Below are 25,071 nucleotides of genomic sequence, written 5' to 3'. Positions count from 1 at the left end.
GAATAAAGATGGAAACTGTAGTACGACACATGATCATCCTGTGGCTTAGCGTTTTTTAAATTTCCAAAACGTATTTGATCTCACAAAAATGGAAAGGCCGTGGGTCCTTGACTCAGAGAAATCAATGGAGTTAGTAAAAAAGAAAACTGCAAAACTGTTACTTTCTCATAGCATGGGTTAACTAGCTATTTGTACTTGACAGTACAAGTACCTCAACTCATTTCAACTCATACAGATTGTGTTTTGGTAATGTTGGGGCCTGAAAAAGAAAATTTTCAAAGACTTTTTTTTTTAACGTAAATGCCCGACTCTAGGATAACTTGAGTGTGTGTGTGTGGCAGCTGGAACCTTAGTGAGACCACTGTCTTAAAATGAGAGGGGAGAGCACTGAAAAGATGCTTCCCAAAAGTGGTTTTTAAAAAGAACAATTCTAAAGCTCACAGGTAATAAGTACCTTTAACTTGTTGGCTGCTGCTGGGGCGGGGGGCGGGGGGGTTTACAGTGAGTAGACTCACTGGGTGTTGTCCCCTTTGGAGAAGGCTTTCCTCCCTCCTACAGAAGGGGGAATGGCAGTGCTTACATTAGGGTTGTTGGGTTAAGTGAGTAGGTCCTTGTAGAATAATGCATGGCTCAGGGTCTTCAGTAAATGTGAGCAAGCATAGGTAAAAGTTAAGCCCTGTTTGGAAGGTGGTAGAAAAGTGGGTATAGCATCTCACAAATTGAGAGTGGGGTCAGAGCGAGCTGTATCTTTCATGGGAAACTGTAGGATGGTTTGGCTGCAGCAAAGAATAAAAAAGCATTTCAGTTATATATGCCTTTTGGAAAAGGCTTTCGGAACATCAAAGTTAAAAAGTGATGATTTTAGTAACAAATGAGAGCTATTGGGTTTCCTCCCCCAGTTACATAAGTTTCCCTGTGCAATGGCTTTCTCAGGTAAAGAGAACTTAGGAAAGTTGCGATTATACCTCAGGAGAAGAGGGTTGTGGAGATGGACAGGAAACTACATCTTTTTCTGAAATTAACCAGTGTACTATGTATATACTTTTTAAAAACTTTATTTGGTGGTTGGTATTGGGTGGGGGAGGGGAGAGGCACTGTGTGGTAGAGACCCTCAAAGGCGCTGAGTGACAGCCACATTTGGTATATCACTCACCTAGACCTGGAGGCTTAAATTCCAGCTCTGCCTCTAGCTCTGATATTAACCAGCCCACTTAAATCCCTGTGCTGAAGTCTAACCTGTAAAATGGGGATAATTGTGACTGAGTTAATGAGATAAAATGCAAAATCACATACTATGAGGGGGGACCCTACCTGCCCCCCAGAATCTATTTATAAAAAATTGTGTATTCTTACATGGTTAAACTTAACTCACCTTCAAAGTACTCTCCATTTGAGGCAAGACACCTATCGAGATGTTTTTTCCATGCTCAAAACAGTCTTTGAACTTGTTGATTTTGATGCCTTTTAGTGCTTCTGCTGTTTTTTTGTTTCTGCTCTTCAGCATCAGCAAAATGTTTCCCTTTGAGGACTTTTTTTCATACTAGGAAACAAAAAAAGTTGCTCAGTGTAAGATCTGGTGAATAGGGAGGATGGGGCAGCATGAGGAGGGGTCATGCCATTTTTGGTCAAAAACTGAACACTCAGAGTGGTGTGGGCAGGTGCACTCCTAAACCACCCATCATGAACTGGGCAAACACAGTGACAGAGTCTTCAAAAAAAAATTTTTGCTGAAGCCAAACACAGCCTCTCACAGCAACACCAGTCAGTACACTGATAACAGATGGGTTCCTAGAACACTCAGCTAGTGGGGGAAGCCTGCACTATAAAGGGGCCTGCACTCCAGATGATAATTCTGCATTTTTGGGGGGAGTCCCCCCTCGTATCTTGAGAATGAGTTCTCTGCCAAGAATGATGCTCAATGCATTTTTCTTTTCCACTGAGGTCCAGTCATCCACATGGTTTTTCCAGTTGTTTTCAGGAATGGGTTTTTTTCCCCCGCTTACTAAAAGTCCATATGGTGTAGTATTTTCTGTATTGTTCTCTATTACCGTACTTTGAATTGATTGGTGTTCAGGAAGGATGGGTAATTGAACAGGCAGTATTTGAGACACATTTATTGGGGCAGTAGTTTTTGTTAATGGTTACATTGTGAAGATCTCGTATACTGCGGATAAAAGAAGCCCATGGGGGGAGAAAGTCCAGCATTTCTCTGAGCCACAATTGATTAGAATACATATTCTCCCCGTACTAGATTTGGGAATGGGAGTGGAGAAAATATGTTTTTAATTGGGATTATCAGTAACTACTCTTCAACTGTAATCTATTTAGATCTTTATCTAGTTTTCACTTTAGCTAGAAAATGATTCTATAAAGCCTTTTGCAGTTTCGCCATTACAAGCTTTTGGTCAGTTTATAGCACAGACTAGAACACATGGATAATTAAGGAACATTTCTAGTACCGTCTTTATAGATGCCATTAAATTGGCTGATTGTTGAGCTTATTTAATATTTTTGTCCTTCCTGGAGAAATGCTAAGCCAGTAATTTTTTCAAAGAGGGGCAGAAGGCCGGCACGCCCCTCAGGGCAGATGAGCCTCACTTGTCACCTCTGTTTCTCCTCGTGGAGGGCCGTGGTGACAGCACTCCTGCTCACAGGGAACGCTTGGTCACAAAGGCCCCCTTCATCCAGTCTCCGTAAACAGTCCCTCTAGAAGGGAAGCGCCTAACCGGGTGTTTGTGTTACAGGTGGCAGAGCTGCTGGGCGCCCCGTGGTCCACTTCCTCCTGTCCTTCCTGTGCTCCAGGGAACAGTTGGCCTTTAACTCCCTTCTCAATCTCGTAGTGCATTAGAGGGGCTTTATGTTCATTCAAGAAACCATTTATTTGAGGTCAGATTAGGTTTTGAAGAGGTCACTTTGGCAAGTTTAGTCTTTCCAAGTTTCAGACTGCTCAGCTTAAAATAGGGGTATCATCGCTGTTTATTGTATATATAACTGCTGTGAAGATGAACATGTACATGAAAGACCTTGGTAAACAGCATCATGTGTGTGTGTGTGTGTGTGTGTGTGTGTATTTCATAGAGTGACTGCAGCATACACATACTTTGGTTTCAGTGGATGGACAGAAATACGGATGTTTGCAGAGAATCGTAGGGATTGGGTTTTAGAGGGCCCTGAAGGTCCGGCAAAAGGGTAAGTTGTCAACAGGTTGCAGTGGGAGCCGGCACAAACTTGTGTGCGTGTGTGTGTGTGTGTGTTAGAGTAAGAGTTTTCACCCCATTTTTCACACCCAGCTCTTCATATTGTGTCTGGCACTGGCAACCTGATGTTGCCCGAGATTCCGTGGGGAAGGAGGCATAGAAGTGATGACTGTACAGGCGAGAGAACGCTTTTCAGAATACTGTTTGGGGATAAAAATGGCACTGGCTGTGCTGTGCACAATGCTCCTCTGAACTAAAGAACCTCGGTGTGGGGTCCCTTCAGCGTGGCGTGCATGCGTGCCTGTGGTATGTCTGCCTGAAGCGGCCACTGTAACTTTAAACTTAGTAAGTATGAAAAGTATGCATCATTGATTTTAAGAAAATCTTCCAGAGTCATCCAGTTTTCTCAATACTGCCAATACACTTCCGGTCACTCTCTGATTTGCTCGAGAACCTAAGTCCTGGCCTCCCCTCAGACCGTGAGCCCACCCTTTCCTCATCCTTGCTGACAATGTCCCCTCTTGGGACTTGATGCCCAGACTTTCATGGTCCTCCTAACAGGTTCCCCTGCTTTCAGCCTTCCCGCCTCTTACCTGTGGGATACCGCTGCCGGACACCTTGCCCTAAAGCAATATTAACGTCACGTTTTCTTGCAGTGACAAGCAGAGCCTAGCCACTGATAAGTCTTTGGACTCAAAATCTTCCCACCATTTCTCCCACAGTGCATCCTACCTTCCAAGGCTGGTGGGCTCACACCTGTTCTCTGGAGTGGTCACTGTGCTGGTCCTCTCTCAGGATGCTTTGCCACCTCTGAATTCTGGTAGCGCGTGTATCCTGTGTTATGATTTCGGTACTTCTATAGTTCTTTGAATTGTTTTTCACATATAAAATTGACCTTCCCTCGTAGATTCTAAGTTCCCCAAAGGCTCAGGCGTCACATCTTATTTTTTGCCGACGTTGCATATAGTGTAAATGCTAAGTCAAAATGTCCTGTGCTTAGGGTTTTTACTGTTAGCTCTGAAGAATACCAATATGATAAACTGCCTTCAGACGAAATGCATTGGGAGTGATTTTTTTTTTTGGTCTTGTATTGAATTATACTTATCCACCACTTTGTAAAAGGACTTGTGGCTGTATAGCATAAGCACAATTATTTTGGAAACAAAAGGAACTGTTTCTTGAGGTAAATAATGTGGACCAGCATAGATTTAAACGGAATCCTCAGTAGGCAAATGCTAAATACTTGTGCTTACTGATTACTCCTCCAGAATCAGACCGTTTATGCTCCCTACATTACTTAAGCTTGAAGGGGCACATAAATTGGTACAAACCTGTGGTGATGTTTTCATAGGATGGAAAAGGTCAAGAATTACAAACTCCTTTCCTATGGGCTGGGTGGTTATCTGCCATTGTCTGGCGTCGATCTCCAACCTGTGACTTGCTTGGAGGCGGCGCGAGTCCGATGCGGAGCTGAGATTATACTTTGCTTATGATCAGAATGTTAAAAGCTTAACTTTCGTCACTGAGCGAGCAGTCTGTAATCTAAGAGTTGGTGGGATTATGTTTCTTGTCAGGAATGTCTCCACGCGGATAGTGAAGAAACATGACTTTTCTGCCGTATGGTTGAACCTGTCTAGATCTCAAGCGGTTGAAGTTCCCTAGTTTGGTGGTCTTGGAAGGGACAGCATAGTCATGTGAATGACAATGCCGCAGCATCTGGAGGGCACTCCTTTGAGAACGCGGTCATCGTACTTATGAAGAGGCCGCCCCCTGAGAGGGCGGGTCGGGGGTTGTGCTAGTTTGGGGAGGAGGCCTGGTGCAGCGGGCGGCTTAAACACAGCCCCGCTGCAGTGTGCACTGTTTGCCAAGGGTGCCGCTGTGGTGGGTCTTCACATGTTAGAGTTAAACCGGAGGGTCCCCTGGAGTGGACGAGATGTCCAGCTCACCGTGTTACGTGTCACGTGGACTTGAGCTAACCGACCAGCAGCTCTTAGGGGAGGCTCGCCGTGCGAGTGGGGACACCTCACTCAAAGGAGTCACAGACAGGAGAAGCGAATCCTGATGTTCTCTGTGTCCTTGTGCATGTTTGTGCAGGCTTGGACTTTTAAACTTTGTCGTCTGGATCCAAGTGGAGAAAAGTTCCCCACTTTTCATTTGGTCCAGCACTTTCATCGAGCCGGCCTTTGTGAAATGCCAGCCCTCGCGTGTCATCCCTATTGCATTTGCATGGAAATCCGAGCTGAATGGAGAAAGTGGGCATCACTCCTCTGTGTGATAGTCCATTAAACCCCAGCAATTCCCAGGGTCTGCAGTGCCCTTCCCCCTGCTCACAGCAGAGCAGAGCACGTGAGCCGGGTGTGCAGAGAGGGCCGGCCAGTTCCACGGTTCTCACCTCTGCTGCTCAAAAGGCCTTCGGTTAAATTCTTGTTAAAATTAATAACATTTTAAATTTTGTAAATGGTTTCTAAACGTAGTATGCGTGATTTTATAGCATTGAGACATGCTTGAAACTTGGGGTGGAAAAGAAAACTTAATTAGTAGGTGTTTCGTGTGTTGATGGACTTAGGTCCTTGAATAGAATCAAACTCCATTTTTCTCCCTGGTTGATGAAACGAGAAGTCTTTTCTCAGTTGCTGAATTATGTCCTTAAAGTAACTGCAGGCTTTAAAAATGTGATTTCTATTATGAAGCAAACTACTTTCTCACAATAGCTTCAATATAATATTTGTGGAGGCAACAATTTTATATTTTATTGTGGCAAAACGTAGGCAATGTAAAATTTGCCACTTTAACCCTTTTTGCTTGTGCATGATTTAGTGGCATGAAGTACATTCACACCCCAGTACGACCCGTTAGCACCCTCTGTCGCCAGAGCAGCTCCTTCATCCCAACTGGAGCTCTGTGGCCATCAGGTGAACGCCCCTCGCTCCCCTGTCTCCAGCCCCGCGCTATTGGCCTTCCCCGTGAATGTGACTGTTCTAGGGGCCGCACAGAGGTGGAATCACACGTTATCTGTCCTCTGTGTCTGCCTTATTTCACTTAGTGTCACGTCCTCGAGGTTCGTCCCTGCTGTAGCCTGTGTCAGAGCTTCCTTCCTTTTCAAGGCTAATATTCAGATGTACACACACACACACACACACACACCACATTGTGTTTGTTTGTTCCTTTGGCTGCTGTTGTGCGTAGTGCTGCTCAGAACATTGGTGTACAGGTCACCTGTCTGGTCTCATTTCTTCTGGGTGTACACCTAGAGGGGGAGTCGCTGGATCGTATGGTGGTTCTCTGTTTCATTTTTTCAGCGAGCTGCTGTGCCGGTCTCCAGTAGTGGCCACGCTGTTTTCCATTCCCGCTAGCAGTGCACGAGGGTTCCAGTTTTCCCACCTTCTCGCCAGTGCTTGTTTTCTGTGTTTTGGATAATAGCCACCCCAGTGGATGTGAAGTGGTACCATTGTGGTTTTGAGTTTGTCGTTTCTTGTTGGGAGCTATTGGTTTTTCCATATTTTGCGTTTATTTCTATTTGAAGGTGTGGGTAATATTTAACTGATGAGCCACATGTAAAGCATGTGGCAGAAAAATATTCTGTAGGAAATGGTTGACTTAGTCAACCAGACCTCTTCCAATTAACACAACTATTTGAGAAGGTTATAGTGCTTTATTTGTAATGATTTTTAAAGCACTTAAACATTGGCGTGAGGCCGATGTGCTTTCACTACTTTGTGGCAAAGACAGTATGGTCCCGGTTAGGATACCCGTCGACTGCATTACCGTTAGAACAGCTCCTGCAGTCAGCTCTGAGAAATCGGCGTGATGGACAGCAGTGCAGGCAGGCTGTCCTGCTCAGTGTTTCAGACGCTGGGGCTCGACTTACAAGGCCTGTGCTCTCGCCCTCACTTAGTGGTCCTGTGCAGACACTCTTTATCTCCTTGGGTTTCTCAAGGAAGACAAACTCTACTGTGCAGGGCCAGAGCCCAGCTCCCCAGAGCGTCTCCCGTGCCCCTTTGTTCCCGGAAACAGCACCGGCCCCTGGCAGCTCAGACTGCTGGTCCGGCCGGGACGCAGCGTTGGGCAGCAGAACCGAATGCTTTACGTTAGGGTTCTTGGGGAGTTGAGGCTGTTCTGTTTGCTTCGTTTCTTTATGCAGTTTTAAAACATGAATGCATGTTGTTCATTACAAATTTGTAAAATTGTAATTGGTTCTTGAAACTGAGGTGATCTGGGGTTTGAGGCAGTGTTTTAAGATTCTAACCATGAAGGGGGCTATGGTATGAGTTTTGACAAAGAACCATTTTTTTTTTTTTGTCTTAACCAGGGTTACAGTAACAATACAGTGTTATAAAACAATATAGTAACAGCGCTTGAGTCCCGGAGAGCTGTGTGTAGACCAGCATACTGCGTGTTACTTCAAGCAGCAGGTCCGCCAGGAGTAAAACAACCCCCAGGGCACTAGTGATTGGCTGAGCAAACTCAATTAGGCACCCGGTTACTGTTGGGTGGTTTAACGTTAGTGATAAACTCACTGCCCACACACATTCTTGTTTAGAAAGATTTGGCATGCATCGATGGTACATTTTGTAGAACTTTTCCTTAGCAGAGCATCTTGTCAGATTGTTCCTAAGAGCAAGTATTCAATAAAAACTACATAATAATTAATGTAAAACATACCAGGGCCTTTACATATGGTGGGTTAGCATAAAGGGTTACCGTCTCTTACTTTGTTTTTTCAGTTCCGGTTCACTTTGGTTTAGAATTGACATCACTGGCAGTTTTGAGTAGTAGTAGGTGATGTGTCCTAAGAAAATGGGGCCAGTGAATAATTGATACAATATTACTGTTACATGAAGATAAATGTTGATACTGCTTTTCCTTACTGCTGTGAAACTTAGTACCTTTCTGCCCTTACTTGGTAGTCACCTATTTAATCTCTAAAAGTTGCTATTAAAATGGTTGCTATTAAAAGTGTAAGACTTTAATCCGGTTTGCTTTTATGGAATGTTCTATTTCTAGTCAATTAACACATGCCCCCTTTTCTGATCTAGAATGACTCTGCTCACGGTGATTACATGCAAAGTAACGAGGCCAGTTTGATAGAACAAGCCCCGATACCTCATGACGGACTTACTGCGGCGCCTCACAGAGCCCAGCGAGAAGGTAGGCTGTGTTTCTGAACTTAAAGCATCTGTTGGTGGAAAGTGGCAGGGTGCTCTCTACAGTGGCTACTCTACCCCTTCCCTGGCCTTTCCGGAGTGGAGAGGCCCTGCTGGTCCCGCGTGTAGCTCCAGTGCCAGTCATCCCCGATCCTGAGTCTCTCTCTGGGCTCCTGCTTCCCAGCGCATGGCCCGTCCTGGCTGGTGCTTTTGGCTCTGCCTTGTCATCAGTGGTCTTGGCTCTGGTTGCCTGTCTCTGGAGGGCAAAGACCTTACCATGTTTCCAAAGTGTTTAGAATAGGGCTTTACCTCTAGGAGGTTGCTCAGTGTCTGCGGAAGAACTTGCAACTTACAGAAGTTTGCTGTAAGAGAGGGAAGTTTCTGGAGTCCGTGCTTCCTACAGTGATGCAGTTTTCAAGGTGGCCGGGGTGGGAGAATGAGAAGACCTTGCTACGTGAGAAGAAATGAGTTCGGACCTTCCGTTAGCATTTGGGGAGTCCGTTACCTGTGTTGAGGGGAAAATGGAAATGGAAAAAGTAGACTGCCACCTGGTCGGCCTGGGAAGAGGGGGAGGCAGGCGAGAAGCCTCGCACCCCGTTACCACAGCCCTGAATGGACATGGTTTTGTCCAAGTTAGTACCAAGGATAGTCCTTTTGGTGTAATGCATTTTTCCTCATAGAGGAGGAAAAGTAGATATGAATGTTGAATGTTTAAAAAAGTTCACATTTCCATCCGAGATTATTCAACCACTTGAATCACTTCAGCCAAGCTCACTGGACACGAGTCACCTAAAGCAGAGTTTGGTTTTACAATGAAGGTCCTTTAAAAAAAATACAAATATTTTTAAAGTGTATCAAAATGCAAGCAGTTAAGGTGGTATAACTTTTCCGTAGTCTTAATTTCTTAAACACATGTATGGAATCCATGCTTTTTAGTTCCAGCCTTTGAGGTTGGAGGATGCTCTCGCATCATCAGCCATCCCTCACCACACACCCTCTGTCCTCTCGTCCGGATTCTGATAGATCACGGCAGGTAGAGCTCCAAGTCCAGGCTGAAGACAGAGCCACGTCCCGCGGCGCCCTAGTCGTCCCCGTGTAGCCCACCGACGTGCAGAAGCGGGGCTGCGTTATACTTCTGCACGCAGAGTGCTGGTTCAGATGGCCTTTGTCCAGTGGCGTCCTCCTTTACATAATTGGATAGAAAAGCTTTCGGAAGCAGCAGGCGCCCCTTCCCCACTGTGGCCTCGGGGATGCTGGGGGAGCTCTGAGGAGTCACAGGCTTCTCGCCTGGCGTCGGGGTTTTCGTTTGTCTCCATTCTCAACACTTCTCACCCACTAAGGGGGACTGGCCCAGAAGCAGGCCACCAAACACTATATTTGGAAAGCTGTCACCAAATACTGGTAATGAGATCCCCGTAGTTGATTATGAAGGTCTGTTTACCAGCAAATTTCTGTGTCTTATGTTTCTTGCTTTCTCATTGGCCACCTTCCGTGATCTATAACAACCTTAATTCTTCCTACGTACTTTTGTTACTTTGTGTATTCTGCTTCATCTATTTTAACTTCTTCCTCTCAGGCAAAGTGAATCCCTTCCTCCTCTTCTCCATCTCCTGCCCCCTGAATCCAACAGTGATGCTAGTCTGTTGAGTCACTTTGCTAATTTCTTTCCTAAGACCTGTATCATCTTCATTACTACCAGCCTCATTATTATTTAAGTGCTGTTTCTTTTGAATGAATCTAAAGTGCTGTATTTGTAGTGATATGAATAACAAACAGCTTTCGGAATTACCATCTCAGAAATAATCTTCACCGCAGGCACCTTTTTATTATTTATCTTTTTTATCTTTGGTGCTTAGCAGAGTGCCTGAAACCACGTAGGCACTCAGCATGCGGAAGGGGCACAGAGAAGAAGCACTTCTGGATGGACGGCACCTGGCTGTGCTTCTGGGGTTGTTGTTGTTTTTTGTTTTTTGCTTTATTTCACGACTGAAGGGCAACAGTAAAGGTGAAGATGCGTAGCTCACCGTGTAGCGTCCGTCACGTCGGGTAACTGCAATGCATGTCTGGTCTCGGTAGAACGAGTCAGCCTGTTTTCTTTCTTTCAGCTGTGCACATTGAGAAGATAATGTTGAGAGGAGTCCAGAGAAAAAGGGCTGACAGATATTGGGAGTACACCTTCGAAGTAAGCTACTCTCACCCACAAAAGATACCTCCTATGTCCTGTTAAATAATCTTTCGGAAGGAATGACAAGTGATCTTGGGAGAAACTTCTGGCAGGTTTGCTAACTTAGAAAAGCTGTACCTATGTATACGTTTGTCTGACCGGAGGGAATGCACTGCTTTCAGCGTGTGCTGCGTGGCGGCCGGGCTTCCTAGACCGCGCCGTCACCCGAGACGACTCTGACACCTTCAGCAGAGAAGGAGCAGCCTTCGGTGGCAGGTGTAAGATGTGTCTCTGCAGAGTAACAGTGAGCACTCTCACCAGTGCTTCTTAAGGAGGGTCCCAGGCCTTGTCTTTTCCTGTGCTAGCCTCCCTGATACTTTTCTCCTCTTTTTCTTTCTCCGTGGTTTTATTCCCTGGCCTCCGTGGCCCTGTCTTCTCATCTCTGATTGCTCTCCTGTCATCTGTCCTTCAAGCAGCTCTAATTATCCTTCGAGCCCAGCTCTGGGAGGGCCCAGGTCTCCTCTTTGCCTGTTCCCTGTCACGTGGATCCCTTGTCCACGGCGTCCTCACTCCTCCCTGCCGGCCTTCCCGGTCCGTCCCTTCCTCCGAGGCTGCACGGGCCTTGAACCGGACAGAGAGGTGCCGAGTCGCCCTGCGTCTCCCTCCCGTTCCTCCCCAGAGGTGCTGCTTGCCAGACGTGACTGTGCCTTTCTCGTGCAGTCACCCCTGTTCTCCCACAGGGCGTGTTGTCATTCATCCGAGGGCCACCGCCATCACACCTTCCTCAGGCTCTCACATCTGGGCCACGCGCTCTTTCTCCCCAGTGGACTATCGTCTCGTGGCGGAGCAGGGATCTTCATCCTTGGTCACCGGCCGCATCTGGCTCACTGAGTACACTTGCTGAATGAGTTCCAGAATGCTGGCTTCTGCTTGATGGGAGGGATATCCTCAATCTGCAGATTTTAGGTCCTCATCCCTACTTTCCACTTGAGTTGAGTGACTTTGTGGCATAAGCCACGCCCCGCTCTCTGCATCCGGTGTCACCAGCTCTCCTCGTGCTGCCGGAGCTCTGCTCTGCCTTCCTTGAGGTCTGCATCCTCCTGCTGTGGAGCGACCTGCCTGCAGGCCCCGGCACAGCCGCTGCCCCTGCCGCTCTCACACGGGCTCTCGCGCCCCTTCCTCTGAGGTCTTCATGGTCCCCATCTGACCTGCTTCTCCCTGTGCCAGCGCCCCGCCCTGCTCTGTTCTCCGGAGCGCTGTGTCCTCTGCACCCTGACCCCAGCCAGCGGCCCCTTCGGCTGCCTTGTCCCCTTTCCCCGCCCCCGAGACAGTGTCTACACCAGTAGCTGCCTCACAGGCACTTGAGTGACTAGAACTCATCTGAGAGACACGTCAGTTAATGGGTGTTCACTTTGAGGGTTGCTAGGTAAAATCTGTATGTCCAGTAGGTCCTCGCATAATAACTTTTCACTTAATGTCGGCCCATTAAAAGTAATAGGATACCCTAGGAACTGAACTCTTGTTTATATCAGTTAGCCTGTGGTGAAATCAGCCTTGTCATACGTTGTTTTATTTAAGTCACAGTGCCTACTGGTGATGCTAAGTGAGGCCTTACTGTATTTTTACGTGTCTGACTCATTATTAATATGATACAATTAGTTTATAGGCCTTAGATATTGGCACAGTTCAAGTATTTACTTAGCTCAGACAAGTATAAAGTAGAAATTATTAGTGAGTCACCGTCAGGTCCACTAAATTAAAAGTATCCAAGAGCTAACGCGGCAGATAGATTTCCATTCTGGCTATCTTTGGTTACTTAGGGTCAAATCTAAGTTGAGTTTTAGTTTCTCCAAACGGGTCATGCCTGCCCTGTAGACCTTAACAGATTTGAAAGTATTGAGGTGAAGATGAAACCTCCTCAGAAACCCCCATTAAAGTGCAGCGTGGCATCTCTGAGGAGGGCGGGCGGCCCTGGGTCTTGCTCCGGAGAAGGCGCGCTCCGCTCCGTGAGCTCCAGGAGGGGGGACATCTGCCCCCCGCGGGGTGCGGGGCGCGGGGCTGTGCTGTCGGAGCACGATTGTGGGGTTCTGCAGCCTCACAGAGCGGGGCGAGGCATTTTCCTTTCCGGAAAGTCGCTAAAATATAGTCACCTATCTTTAAAAGCAGATTTTTAAGAAGACCGTGGGATTTGAAAGGAGTTGCTAAAAATCTTTTTGAGTAGAATATATCTGTGGACTGTTAATTTTAAAAACTTGAAGAAATGATGACAATGCCAGATTAACTTTAAATTTCTAGTTGTTAACATCTTAGTACAATTTAAGTAGGCTCTTTGTTTTACACATGGCTTTTTTCCATCTCTTCCCCGCCTAAGAAGTAACCATGTAATATGTGTTTGTTTTTTTTTTAAATCAGGTAAATTGGTCTGATCTTTCAGTTACCACAGTAACAAAAACCTACCAAGAACTACAGGAATTTCTACTGAAGGTAAAAGTATAGATTTCTTTGTTAAAATGACTTTTACATAATATACAGAATCCAAAACCTTTGTATCAACATAAATACAGGAATATTAGAATACACAGATGCAGCCTGGGCCAGGCAGCTCAGGTGGTCAGAGCGTCGCCCCAAAATGCCAGGGCTGTGGGCCCCGTCCCCATTGGGGTGCACATGTCCAGTGAGTGCATCAGCAAGTGGAATGGCAAAGTGACTTCCCTCTCCCTCTCTCTCTAGAATCAAAAAATAAAAATTAAAAACAACAACAACATATATACCTGTTGGAGAACTCTCCATGAATGCTGGCTGTAGAAAGTGTCATGTTATTCTGAATATAAGTATTCTTACCTCACATTACCAATATAAGGATGTGATAAAGGATTTTTAACATTTTTTTTTTAATGGAACCTTACTTCTGCTTCCTCGCCGAGACCTGTGTTGGTGGTGGCTGCTTGCAGGGGCCCATCCGAAGAAAGAGTGTGCAGGCTGGGGCAGGGCACCTTGGCATTTGGCCGTGGCTCTCCCACCTGACAGCTCTCCGGCTCCCTCTATGGGCTTCCTTAAGCACATCTCGTTTGTTCCTGTGAGGTCCGGGTCGTCCTCGGCTCCCTGCGAGGGTGGGATTTCCCAAGTGTTGAGAATAAGGGCTAATGGAAACATCTTACAGACTTACAGAGGTGAACGGTGTCTTAGATCATTCTGTTCAAACTCACTTCTGTTTCTTTTATACTAGTTTTATTTTGTAGGAAAGCATGTGGGTAGAGACAAATATTAAAATAAGGGAATAGGTTTAAATGGTTAACCAACAAATTACCGTTTCTCAATAAGCAGACATTTTAGAATGTATTGTTACCATGGAGCTGAAACAAAGTCCAGAAGCAGGAAACATTCCCAGCTCAATGACTAACTTTGAGGTAGAGGAGGGACAGATTTACTGAGCCAGTAACCCACGAAGTTCCCAGGACAGTGCTGGTGTTTCAGCTGTGTGCTCGTCACCATGCACCTGCTCTCCTGGGTCCCACGGGTCTCTGTCCGCTTGTACAGCCGAGAGGACGTTTGTGTGCAGCTTGCCCAGCTGTGTGCGGCACGGGGGGCGCCGGCCCGCGGGTTACCGTGCCGTCCCCACGGGGGGTGGGGGGAGCACTCTGGGACGACTGGAACATTTGCATTTCCCGTGGCTGTTTTCACCTGACTCTCTGGTGACCTGACTGCGTGTAAAGATGGGGGGTTGTGAATTTCGAGTTGTGAGAGGTCATATGCACGTGACATGTTGGCCTCAGACCGCAGGGAGGAGGGGCAGTGGGGGAGGGACGGGGGAGGGGGAGCCCTGTCGGCCACGGTGGGGGCCCTCTGCAGCCACCCCTGGGAGAGAGTCTCTCCTGGCTGGTGTTCTGCCTACTGAGGAGCAAGGAAGGAAGGGTGCCCCCAACCCACCCCACACACGCATTTCAAATCCTCTTCTGCCTATTTGTGACTTTTCTCTCTCGACAATACATTTTTCAGAGTTCAGGGCAGGCGTACTCAGGAGCAGGCTCGTGTGGGTTGGCAGTGTGCTTCACGTTCCTGTCTCCTGTTGCCCTTTCTGGGCCCGGGCTCTGGTGCTGGAGGGTGGAGGGTGGGTTGTGGGCCACAGAGAGCCAAGGCTGAACTAAGTACCAGGAACATTAAAGTATGCGTAAGCAGTGTGGGTGGAGGCGGGCGTGGTGGAGCCCGGCAGTGCCGCTGTTGCGCTGGCCCCCACCCAGAGGGAGCGGGGCTGCCACTCGCCTGCCCCCCTGTGCGCTCCAGCACGAGACCGGCCCCCAGCGTGGAGCCGGGCGCCTGGGCAGAGCCCCTCCCACTGGGCCTCCCGAAGCTTCGGTGGCGGTTTGTCTTAATACATTTCATTTTCTTAGGGGCTTGAAAAAATATAGCCCCAAATAAGTAATTTACTTTTCAGGGTCATGGTGACTAATTAATCCCCCTGCTTAGCCAAGGTTCTTGAATATAGTATTTTTCTAAATTAGGACAAATGCCTTATCAGGTTACATAAAGTAATTGGCAACATTGTGTACTTCTAGAAATTTATTGCCTACTTCAAGTACACTTTCAAGTTTACCATATAGCTTTTTATTTTTTACCTTTCTTTTAAAGTCAGCTACAAACGTTAAGAGCAAAAACCGTTCTCTTGACAACCTGCACGTTCTAACTTGTGCAGCTGGTCTCGAGTTGAAGTTCTGGTGTGCTGGGCTGCAGGAGAGAGAGTTCGAGGGCAGCGCGTCCACATTCTCGTTCCCCGTAACCAGCAGCCTCTGCCCTCTGCGCCCTCCCAGCCCCCTTCGCCGGCTGCTCCCTAGCGACCGTCTGACACCCCGTCTGGCGTCTGGTGTTCGGCGTGGCTGTGTGGGAGCCCCACGGCGGCGGAGCTCTGTGTCTTCGTGCACCACCGTCCCCGCAGTGCCTGCCACAGCCCCTGGGGCAGCTGGGGGTTTGTTGGCGGAATGAATGAGCAAGGAGTCACAGAAGCGAAATTGTGATGGAGCCTTGGAGGGGGTTGGTTCTCTGTTAGGCCTCCGTGTTTTTTGTTTTGTTTTGTTTTGTTTTGAAGAAAAGCTTGTGAGAGCAAGGTGTGAACCTTCCAGCACTCTGAGTATGTGCTGAGGCTGAGCCAGGGCTCCATGGGTGGGAGGCTGGGGGTGCTGGAGTGAAGACCTGGGGCAGGGATCCAGAACAGTGACTAGAAGAGACACAATTTAAAGCTATATTCTTAGCAAATACACCTTCCTCTAGAACTGGAAACAGTCTCTGGGAATGAAAGATAAAACCCATTGGGAAGTAAATCAGGTTGCAAATCTCTGGCCATACAACCACACCCTGCCCAGTCACGCGAACAGCCGTGGTGTGGGGGGTGGGGCCCATGTGCCCCCACCTTCCTGGGTTCAGAAAAGCCCCCAGCAGTTTGGTGGTGGGAACAGACTCCACGAAGCTGGTTTCCTGAGGCTGGGTGCAGATGTTCGGGAGGAATCGTGCTTAAAGTGGGGGCACTGTATGCCCAGTGTCCTAAGTCTATCAGAGTAGTCACATCAAAATGTAAATACTGACATGACGCGTCATTCCTGTGGAAAACGTGCAGAATCAGAACGTGTGTTTGTTCCTGGTGGTGGTCAGAGGGCCCGGTGGTGTGCGGGGTGCGGGCAGAGCCTTCCACCTCAGCAGATGAATAAAGAACCAGGAGCTTCATCCTCACGGAACACCCCGACTCCACCGTCTCACTCTGCCTAGCATGAATACTGCCCTCTGCTGCCTTTGTTGCCTTTCCACTTCTGCATTGCTGACTCGAAATTCTGATCTGGCAGAAGAATGCTTACTGTGGCTTCTCCGATTAAAGATCAATATGTAAACCGACCCTTCGTGTAGGTCGTTGTATTCCTGGGTCTCCTTAGATACTGTGTTAATGGTTCTCCTCTGAATTTTAATGGGAGTGCCAGTAATTTAGGAGTGAGTTGCAAAGACTAGTTATCAAAAGTCAAATGTAAAACTTTGAATTCTCAAAAGGCTTGGAAAGTTAGTTTTATAGAGAATTATTACAAAGAATTTGAAAAAGTAAACTGGTTACTAAATATAATGTCTTAAAATTTTGTTTTTAGTTAAAAAATTTTCTTGGCAAGTGATGGTTTTTTTTTTGTGGTTTCTTGTACATTGCTCCGAGGCTGCCTCCATCACGTTGAGGAAAAGGTTACTAAAGCTTTAATTAGAGTTTCTTTTTTAAAATGTAAGTTAGAGTAAGAGTTTCCGCCCCATTTTTCACACCCAGCTCTTCATATTGTGTCTGGCGACCTGATGTTGCCCGAGACTCCGTGGGGAAGGGGGCATGGAAGTGATGACTGGAAAGGCAAGAGAACACTTTTTGGAATACTGTTTGGGGATAAAAATGGCACTGGCTGTGCTGTGCACAATGCTCCTCTGAACTAAAGAGCCTTGGTGCGGGGTCCCTCCAGCGTGGCGGGTGCCAGCTCAAGCGCCAGGTCGGTGCCAGCGGCCCCAGAAGCATGCTGAGCGCTGCTGCCGCCCCTGCTCCTGGGGAAGCCCCGGGCACTGCCCGGAAGGCGGGCGGCGTGTGTCCGTGTGGACGCACCCGCGTGTGGAGCTGGGGAACGGGGCCGCGTTGGGGGCGCGCTGACCGGGCGGGAGGCGTCCGTCCACCGCTCAGGCCCGTAGTTTGTAGCACACGCACCTGCCCGCAAGCGGGAAACTTAACACTGGCCTGTGCTTTTTCTCCTCCAGCTTCCCAAGGAGTTGTCTTCAGAGGCTTTTGACACGACCATCCTCAGAGCCCTGAATCAGGGCGCGCTGAAGCGAGAGGAACGGCGGCATCCCGACCTAGAGCCCGTCCTAAGGTACTGTCAGCAGGCGCGGCCCCCGCGGGGGCCCAGGCTGATGGCTGGCCGGCCGGCCGCAGGCCTCGAGAGGCAGAGCCCAGGGGCTCTCTTTCTGGAGGACTTTCTGGGGTGGACTCTTCCTCCGTGCGGTGTCCAGGTCCGGGCTCACAGTCAGACACCGCACTAGCTCTTCCCCTGCTGTGCGCCCCACCTCTCCCAGATCAGAAGTCCCTGTGGGCACTCGGTGCAACCCCTTTTCCCCAGGAAGTGTTTACTGAAAGAGGCCCTTGTCCAAGAGCTCAGCTGTGGGAGGTGTTTGTGTTGTTCTAAGTTGTCAGGTAAGATTAGGCCCGTGGGTGTGAAGGTGAAGGAAACGCCACTTCCTGGGCGCCTGCTCCCGGGACACGGGTGGGTCAGCACAGCGGGGGGTGCGGGCACGGCCCTTGTGAGGCTGAAGGTTATCGGAGAAGGCAGTGCAGGCGAGTTGAGTGTTGCCTGTGCTGCCCACAGGGGTTGGGAGCACGAGCCCTGCCCAGGGCTAGCTCCCGAAGCATCCCGAGTGCCTGGAGAGAGAGGCAGGGGTGAAGTTGGAGGGAGGGGTGGGGGGCGTGGAGGCAGGGATCATGGGTGGCACGAGGTCCTTACGCAGGCAGGTGGATGTGCACGTAGGTAAATGTACTTGTTTCACGGTGCGAAGTTGAGGGAACCTCTTGCCTAATGACTTTCTTCTAGAGCAAGAGACGTGCTAAGGAAGGGGCAGACTGCGGGTGTGGGCCAGCTGTCTGAGAGCAGAAGCGGCTGAAAATACCGGTGTGGGGTGTGCAGACAGCGGCTCGGGGCGGCCGGGCGGCCGGGCGGCCGGGCGGGGTCGGAACCCGGCTGGGACGGGAGCCGCACAGACCGCAGCGCTGTCCGTCTGTCGGTGTGATCGTTGAAGATCCTTCCCGCAGTTCAGGTCCGGGAATTAAGGAAACGTGCGGATCTCAGTTTATCTCTGCTTCCAAACGATGGACTGGTGCTTCCCTAAATTAATGATTTCCCGTGTGGGTCTTCGCCCTGCGTTCTTAGGCAGGGAACACGGCTGGGCTTCTCCCCCGTTGGCCTGTCGTTCCTGTGCCAGGGTCGCGTGTTGTTAGTCGTTAGCGCTTCACCGTTCAGGGAGAGCTGGTAGATCGGGCTTTTTCCTACTCCTGGTGCAGTTTAAAATACTCTTCCATGTTCGCAGATGGTTGTTCTCCAGCTCAAACGGTTCTTTTAGAGCTTGTTTCGTATGCACTTTAGGGGCACTGGGAGCTGCAGTTTAGGCCTTGCGATGCCGGTGCCCGCGTTCTCTGTGAGACTCATTTTTCCGAACTTGAGATTTGTCTTCACTTTGATTATAGTGTATTTCCTTTCTTACATCACACAAAAATTTGATTTTTGAGCGCTCAGATTTCTGACTTTCATGGTTTCTAGGTATTATGTGGTCCTTGGGAAGTTTTCTCATACACAGATTATAAATTTTGTGTTTTCTTTGTTGCATGTAAACCTCTGAGCCTTCTAGAGTTCATTTTGATGTGAGTAGTAACAGAGTCACTGTCAGCTCCCGTCCCCTTTTCTCCTGTCCCCCCTGAACAGTTACGCCCTAAAGCCATTCAGCAGGACCGGGCGGGGTGGGCAGCAGTGTCAGGTTCGGGGGTGTGACCTAACGACCTGGAGACGGGAACCCTGAGGAACTCACAGCGATGGCGGTGGGAGCCAGCCTGGCGCCATGGCTCCAAGGGCAGACACGTGCGGGGTGGCCCCGGAGGGCCTCGGAGCCCAAGTGGGGTCAGGGGAACCCTGTACTGAGGTTGAGAGGGAGCAGCACTGGCAGTGGGAGGTAAGTTGCTGCAGGGAGATTGGCCTAACTAGTAGATGTCGCAGGAGTGAGAACCAGTGTTCTCTCTGTTGGAGAAAAGAGTCATGGTGTGGAAAAGGAGGAAGCCGGAATGAACCTTGGAGTGTCTCATCAGAATTGAAGATGTTGGTGCAAACTCATGATTGTCAGTGTACGAGGTATCCAGCCATGTCATATGAAAACTAGAGACATTTATTGAAGAAGATACAAGATACAAGACACACTGTACATAGGACAATGACGCCTCAGTCCCCTTCAAAGCAGGCACATTGGGACTTCACACAGCTTTCCCAGTCACCATCGCCACCATGCCCTGTTGTATTTCCCTGAATCTTTTCAATGGTCTGAGATCTCCTCCCTTTCAAAGGTGAATTTAGTTTGGGGAAAAGCCAAAAGTTGCAGGGCCCCAAATCTGGGCTGTAGAGGGCCTGAGTCCCCTGGGTGATTTGATGTTTTGCACTGAAAGGGTCTGGAAGCAGCCACACTCCAGTAGCAGTGGGCGTACCGGGGAGACTGGGGCCATCCTTCCCCACTGAGCGGAACTGGCCCCGTGGAGGAAGAGCTGATGGCAGGGCTGGGGCGGGGAAGGTACGAGGTGAGCCTGTGATGCCAGCCAGCAAGGAAGTGCGCAAAGGACGGCGGGGCTGGGGCGGAAGGACACACGGCCAGCCTGAAGGGGCTTCTAGCGGTCAGGTCGAACATCAGAATAGATAACAGGAACATTGAAGAACAGGCGATCGTGCGTCCATTCTGAAATAAATAACAAAGGAGAAGGGTGATGAAGAAGGGTGGAGAAGCCGGGTGGAGAAGCCTGGCAAAGCCACCGTAGTCCAGTCCTGTGAACTCGATGAGTGGGGTCAGTCAGGGTCGCCCGCCGCACCCTAGGCTGCAGTGAGAGAGCACGACCTCCTCCGTCCTGTGATATGCCTGCCTGGGATCTCATCACCGGGAAACGCGGGCACACCCAAACGGGACCATTCAACGCAGGCCTGGGCCGGCGCCTAAAGCCAGCGGCGTCAGGGAGGCTGGGGAGCTAGCCGGCTGTGGTACTGCACAGGGTCTGACCTGGGCCAGTGCGGTCCAGAGGGACTGCAGGGTCAAGGGGCGAAACGGAAGTGGGGTCTGCGGAGGAGGAGGAGGGCGTCAGTCACCCGCGCCGGTGTCCGGGTGCTGACTGTAGGGCAGTGTCCCTGTTGGAGCTGCTGACGTCCTCCCAGGTGCTGCACGTCCGAGGTCGGCTGTTCATGGTCCAGGGGAAAACACCCCTTTTACTACATTGGCGGCTTTTCTGTGAGTTGGAGGTTTTCAGAAGGAGAAAATATTCCACGTGGAGCCACTTTCAGAACCTAGGCTCTTGGCCAAGACCACAATTAAGAGGTCTGTCTGATGCCTTGTTGTAGCTTTTAGGGGTCTCCACAGCATTGATCTTCGTGTGTGTGTATGCGCGTGCGTGTGAGAGATAGAGAGAGAGAGAAGCTAGACTCTTCGCCATAAAGGTGTTGTTCGAGCTGTCTGTGGCGAATGCAGAGGGAGGTGGAACGTGAAAAGTCTCTAAATCTAGTCACTAGAAGAAGCTTTCATTAAAGGTCCCATGTAACTGTTCAGAAGTTTTCTGTGTGTGCATACACCCTTGAAATTATGTATTTGTGTTGCCTTTACTGTGCAGTTATCCCGTGCACTTGTCTGACATTTACTCTTTTCTTTAAATATGTATACTGGAAATGGTAACCGGTCAGTACCTGTAAAAAGATTGCTTCCTCAGTTTTTATTTGCTACATAGTATTCCACTTTTAGTCGCCACCCAATTAGTATATTTTATGGCCACTTTGGTTGTTTCTAAGTACTTTAAAACTATGCAAATAATATACAGTGAAGGTCTGCATTAATGTTTCATAACACATTTGATACATTTATCTGTAGGAGAAATTTCTAGAATTGTCTGGTCAAAAATTATGCATTTTTTTTTGCCCAGGCTGGTGTGGCTCAGCGGATTGAGCACCACCCTACAAACCAAAGGGTCGCCACTTCGAATCCTAGTCAAGGCACATGCCTGGGTTGTGGGCCAGGTCCCTAGTAGGGGGCGTGCAAACGGCAACCACACATTGATGTTTCTCTCCCTCTCTTTCTCCCTCCATTCCCCTCTTATCTTTGCGAGTGTCCTTGAAGAGCTGGAGAACCTTGAAGAGCTGGGGGTCTCCCTGTGAGGAAATTGAAGCCAAAGGGCTTGTGCAAGGTTGTTCGGCTTTTAAGTGGCTGAGCTGGCATTCAGGCCCATGAGTAAACTTTCCGTTAGACTGAACTGTCACTCTGCCCCTCTTCGTAGGAAAGACCTCCAGCTGGAATCTTTTAATGATGTTAATAAAATATGAGGAAAGTTGGTTTGCAGAGATGCGAGCTGAGAACCGTGGTGTGATGCCCACTGAGGTGAATCGTCCCGTAGCTGTGCGTCAGGATGCAGCAGTGCCTGTAACTAGCCTGACCCCCAGACCGCCCCGCCTCCTCTGTTCAGGGTACGGGAGCTTTCCCCATGAGAAGGAGCAAAGAGATTCCACTTCCTTTTCTGATCAGGGTGGCTGGACCACTTGGACAAAAGGCTGAAACAGTATACGGTTTTTGCCTTATGATCCAAACCTTATGATTATGTTATATAAAATTAAAAATAAACTTGTTTATTAGATTCTTGCAGATGTTGAGTTTTATTCATTTCCTCCTATGGGAAATACATTAGAAAATAATATTCTGTTCCTTAGGAAAACAATTTATTTTTATATACCTGAATTAAACTACCACCTAAGTTTGCTTTACAGTCTGAACTCTGACTTTTGTGTATTTATATGACATGAATTTAACGTATCTCTTTTCTTTTTACACACAGGCAGCTATTTGCAACTTCATCCCAAGCTTTTCTGCAGAGTCAGAAAGTGCACAGCTTTTTCCAGTCCATCCCGTCAGACCCTCGACACTGCCTCAGTAAGCCCCCGCCCCTCCGTCTGCGCTCGGCCGTGGCTTTCCTGCCTGGGTTTCTCGCTTTGCCGTGCCGTCTTGGGCTGGGGGTCACTGCAGTTGCAGTCCCAGAGCAGAGGCATACCATGAAGAAACATGGGTAGTTTTCGAGTGAATTTTACACTGCAGTTCTACAGAAAATGACGTCTGAAACTAAAGTCACGAAACAGATGGCCCCGGGGAGGCCAGGGCTGAGCCTCTCACACACGCCGGCCTGCAGGACGCCCAGGTTCCATGGCACACCCCGCCGACAGGTTGTGGAGGGGCCACGGTGTGCAACGCACCCTATGGTCTGCCACCACCACCACCCCCCCCCCAGAGGGGTGAACTCTCAGCCTCCCAGGCTGCAAACCTTGGCCTTGTTCTTTCCGTTTTTCCTCTTCTGATGCAATCGTTTAAAGGCCGAGCAGCCCCAGACAAAGGACGCCTTCCGTTCCACCCCCTCCTCACCAGTCGCATGGTTGCCAGGGTGGCCTTTTGTATTTTTTTCTTGCAGAGACTGTGCAAAGCCCGGCCCTTCTCTTGTGGTCTGATTCTCACTGTACTTTAACCTGTCCCAGGATTACACCATTTCTTAATCGCCTGTTCAAACAAAGTTTGGCATGAAATTCAAGCCTTGCCTGGAGCCTCCTCCACCCCCCTTCCTCATCGCCCTCAGTGCTCGCGGCCCTTCCCTGTCCCCGTGCGGTGGCTCCTTGTGCGCCCAGCCCTAAAGTCCTGCCTCTTGTCTCAGCCTGTGGAGCTTGTACCGGACTTAAGGCCCACCCGACGTATTGCCTCGTGAAGATTTTCTAGTTTTTTCTTACGCTCCCATACTTTGACCTTGCCCTTACATTTCAGCATTCATCACAGTCTGCCTCATGTTTAGTTTTATGCTTGTTTATCTCGGCTGCCTTTTTAAACAAATATTTTGCCAGTAACTTTGATGTGTGCTTTAGGAGAATTTCTGCTAATTTTAAGCACAATCACTATGGCAAGTGGCTAAGTTGTTGTTGTTGTTTTTTTTAATCTTCCCTTCTGCTTTCAAGAAAGGCCTATTTTCCTGCATTTAATGGAGACAGAAAATACATTGTTTTCTCAATTTTAGATGGGAGAGAAAGAGGTAAAAACGTATGATTAGATATTATACGGGTTAACTTTTAAAGTTTTTGAATCATTTGTGTGTATATGTATGTATATATGCCTTAAGTATTTGAAACAGCTAAGTAGCAATTAGGATTAATGACTCTTTGGGACTAGTGGACGACAGCCAGAGAAACAACTGTGTGGTTAAATTTGCATCTGAATAGTGGCTGTAGCTTTTTTGAAAAAGAGAATCCTGGTCATTTTAAAGCTGTACAGATTTAACAATCGGTGCTTTCTACTTAAACCAAGTTTAAGTACTTTTCATTGACTACCTATAAATCACGTCTGTCTAGTTCTGAAAAGGCGCTGGAGCACAAAGTCAAACTTGTAATTCAGATTTTAATGGGCTGCCCAGGGGGCCTCAGCCAAGTGAGTAGCACACATGTAAACGACAGGAAACACATGTTGAGAGCTTGGCAGTATTTACGTGCCGTGAGCAATGGATGCTAAAGAAGCTGGAAGATTTTGTTTCGGATTGTTGTGAAAATAATGTACTAAGTGAAGTACATGTTTTGAGATCACGGAAAGTCTGGTCAGGATGTCTAAGCTGTTCCACCAGAGAACGTGCCGTCCCAGTTCATTCCCACTCTGTTGCTCCGTTGAAAGACAGCAGCTCCCTTGTTTCTCCTGCGGGACAGAGGGCGACATTGCATACCCCGCACCCGCGGGAACAAACGTTAGGCGCCTGAGCGACTCAGACGTCCGACGCTGGGACCCTGCCGGCTCACACTTAGAGGGCCACGTGATCCCGGGCCGTCACAGCGTGCTCTGTGCTCGTGCCGGTCCCCAGGGTGCCGGTCACTGCTCTGTCCTAGAAGAAGGGACCCCGAGAGGACACCCTGGGTCTTTGTTGCAATTCGACATTGCCACAACATTGTTGCTGGGTTTTATAAAAGTAACGGCCCACAACAATTAGAGGTTGTAAAAAGCCTTACAACACGCAGTGTCTGAGAAGCACTCGAGCACATGGGCGGGAGGAGCTGACGGGTGTGAAGCACCTCGCTTCCGTCCCGTGGCTTTAATGGGGAGACCTGGCTCCACAGACCGGGGTCCCCGCTCCCAGCCCAGCGTCCTGCGCTCTGTCGTCCTGCTTTCTCAACGGTTCTGTCTGGTGGGGACGTCCTGCACTGCTCACTCTCCGCGCTCTCCTTCCCGGGCAGGAAAATAATCGTTGTGTTTGTTGTCTGTATCCCTCTGTTGCAACTTTCCTAAAAAGTTAATGGCATTGAATACTTTCCACAGATAACTTACAGTCCTCTCTGAAGACGTCCAAGATATTAGAGCACTTGAAAGAGGACAGCTCAGAAGCTTCAAGTCAAGAAGAAGGTCAGCGTTGATTCATTGGAATAAGTCATTCTGCCTGGTATTGGGACACGGAGAGGCAAACAAGCCGTGAGAACAGAATAAGGAGCCGAGAAACGGGTGGCATTACAGATAAGTGGGGAAAGAATAGACCATCCAGTGGATGGTGTTGGCTGGCCTTCCAGGTGAAAAATGTGTGGTTAGATCCCTACTTGTATTAAGCACAGAAGTTTCAAGCGAATGACAAATTATATGGAACATAAGGTTAATGTAATGTGTAAAATATAAACCTTAAACTTTTAAATGTTCACCTGAGACAAGGAGGCCTTCTTAACAAGGCAAAGCATGAGCAGAGTGGAGCTCCTCCCACTCTGAGTTAGAACTTCACACGTGACAGGGAATCCGG

At 48.7% G+C, this 25,071-nt stretch overlaps 1 protein-coding gene across 1 annotated transcript in view; it reads left to right on the top strand.

Moving 5' to 3' along the window:
- ZCCHC2 (zinc finger CCHC-type containing 2) overlaps positions 1 to 25,071 on the top strand; it is a 46,994-nt gene that overhangs the window by 5,034 nt on the left and 16,889 nt on the right. Inside the window, exons 2-7 of the mRNA XM_028524947.2 lie at positions 8,234 to 8,345; positions 10,447 to 10,523; positions 12,918 to 12,989; positions 17,262 to 17,374; positions 22,111 to 22,205; positions 24,606 to 24,689. Coding sequence (XP_028380748.1) covers positions 8,234 to 8,345; positions 10,447 to 10,523; positions 12,918 to 12,989; positions 17,262 to 17,374; positions 22,111 to 22,205; positions 24,606 to 24,689 — 553 coding nt within the window. The remainder of the gene's footprint in view (positions 1 to 8,233; positions 8,346 to 10,446; positions 10,524 to 12,917; positions 12,990 to 17,261; positions 17,375 to 22,110; positions 22,206 to 24,605; positions 24,690 to 25,071) is intronic.

This window comes from Phyllostomus discolor, chromosome 9 (assembly GCF_004126475.2).
Source record: "Phyllostomus discolor isolate MPI-MPIP mPhyDis1 chromosome 9, mPhyDis1.pri.v3, whole genome shotgun sequence".
Taxonomy (NCBI): Eukaryota; Metazoa; Chordata; class Mammalia; order Chiroptera; family Phyllostomidae; genus Phyllostomus; species Phyllostomus discolor.
Note: the sequence above shows the minus strand (reverse complement) of the source record. Positions and strands in the feature narration are given on the sequence as shown.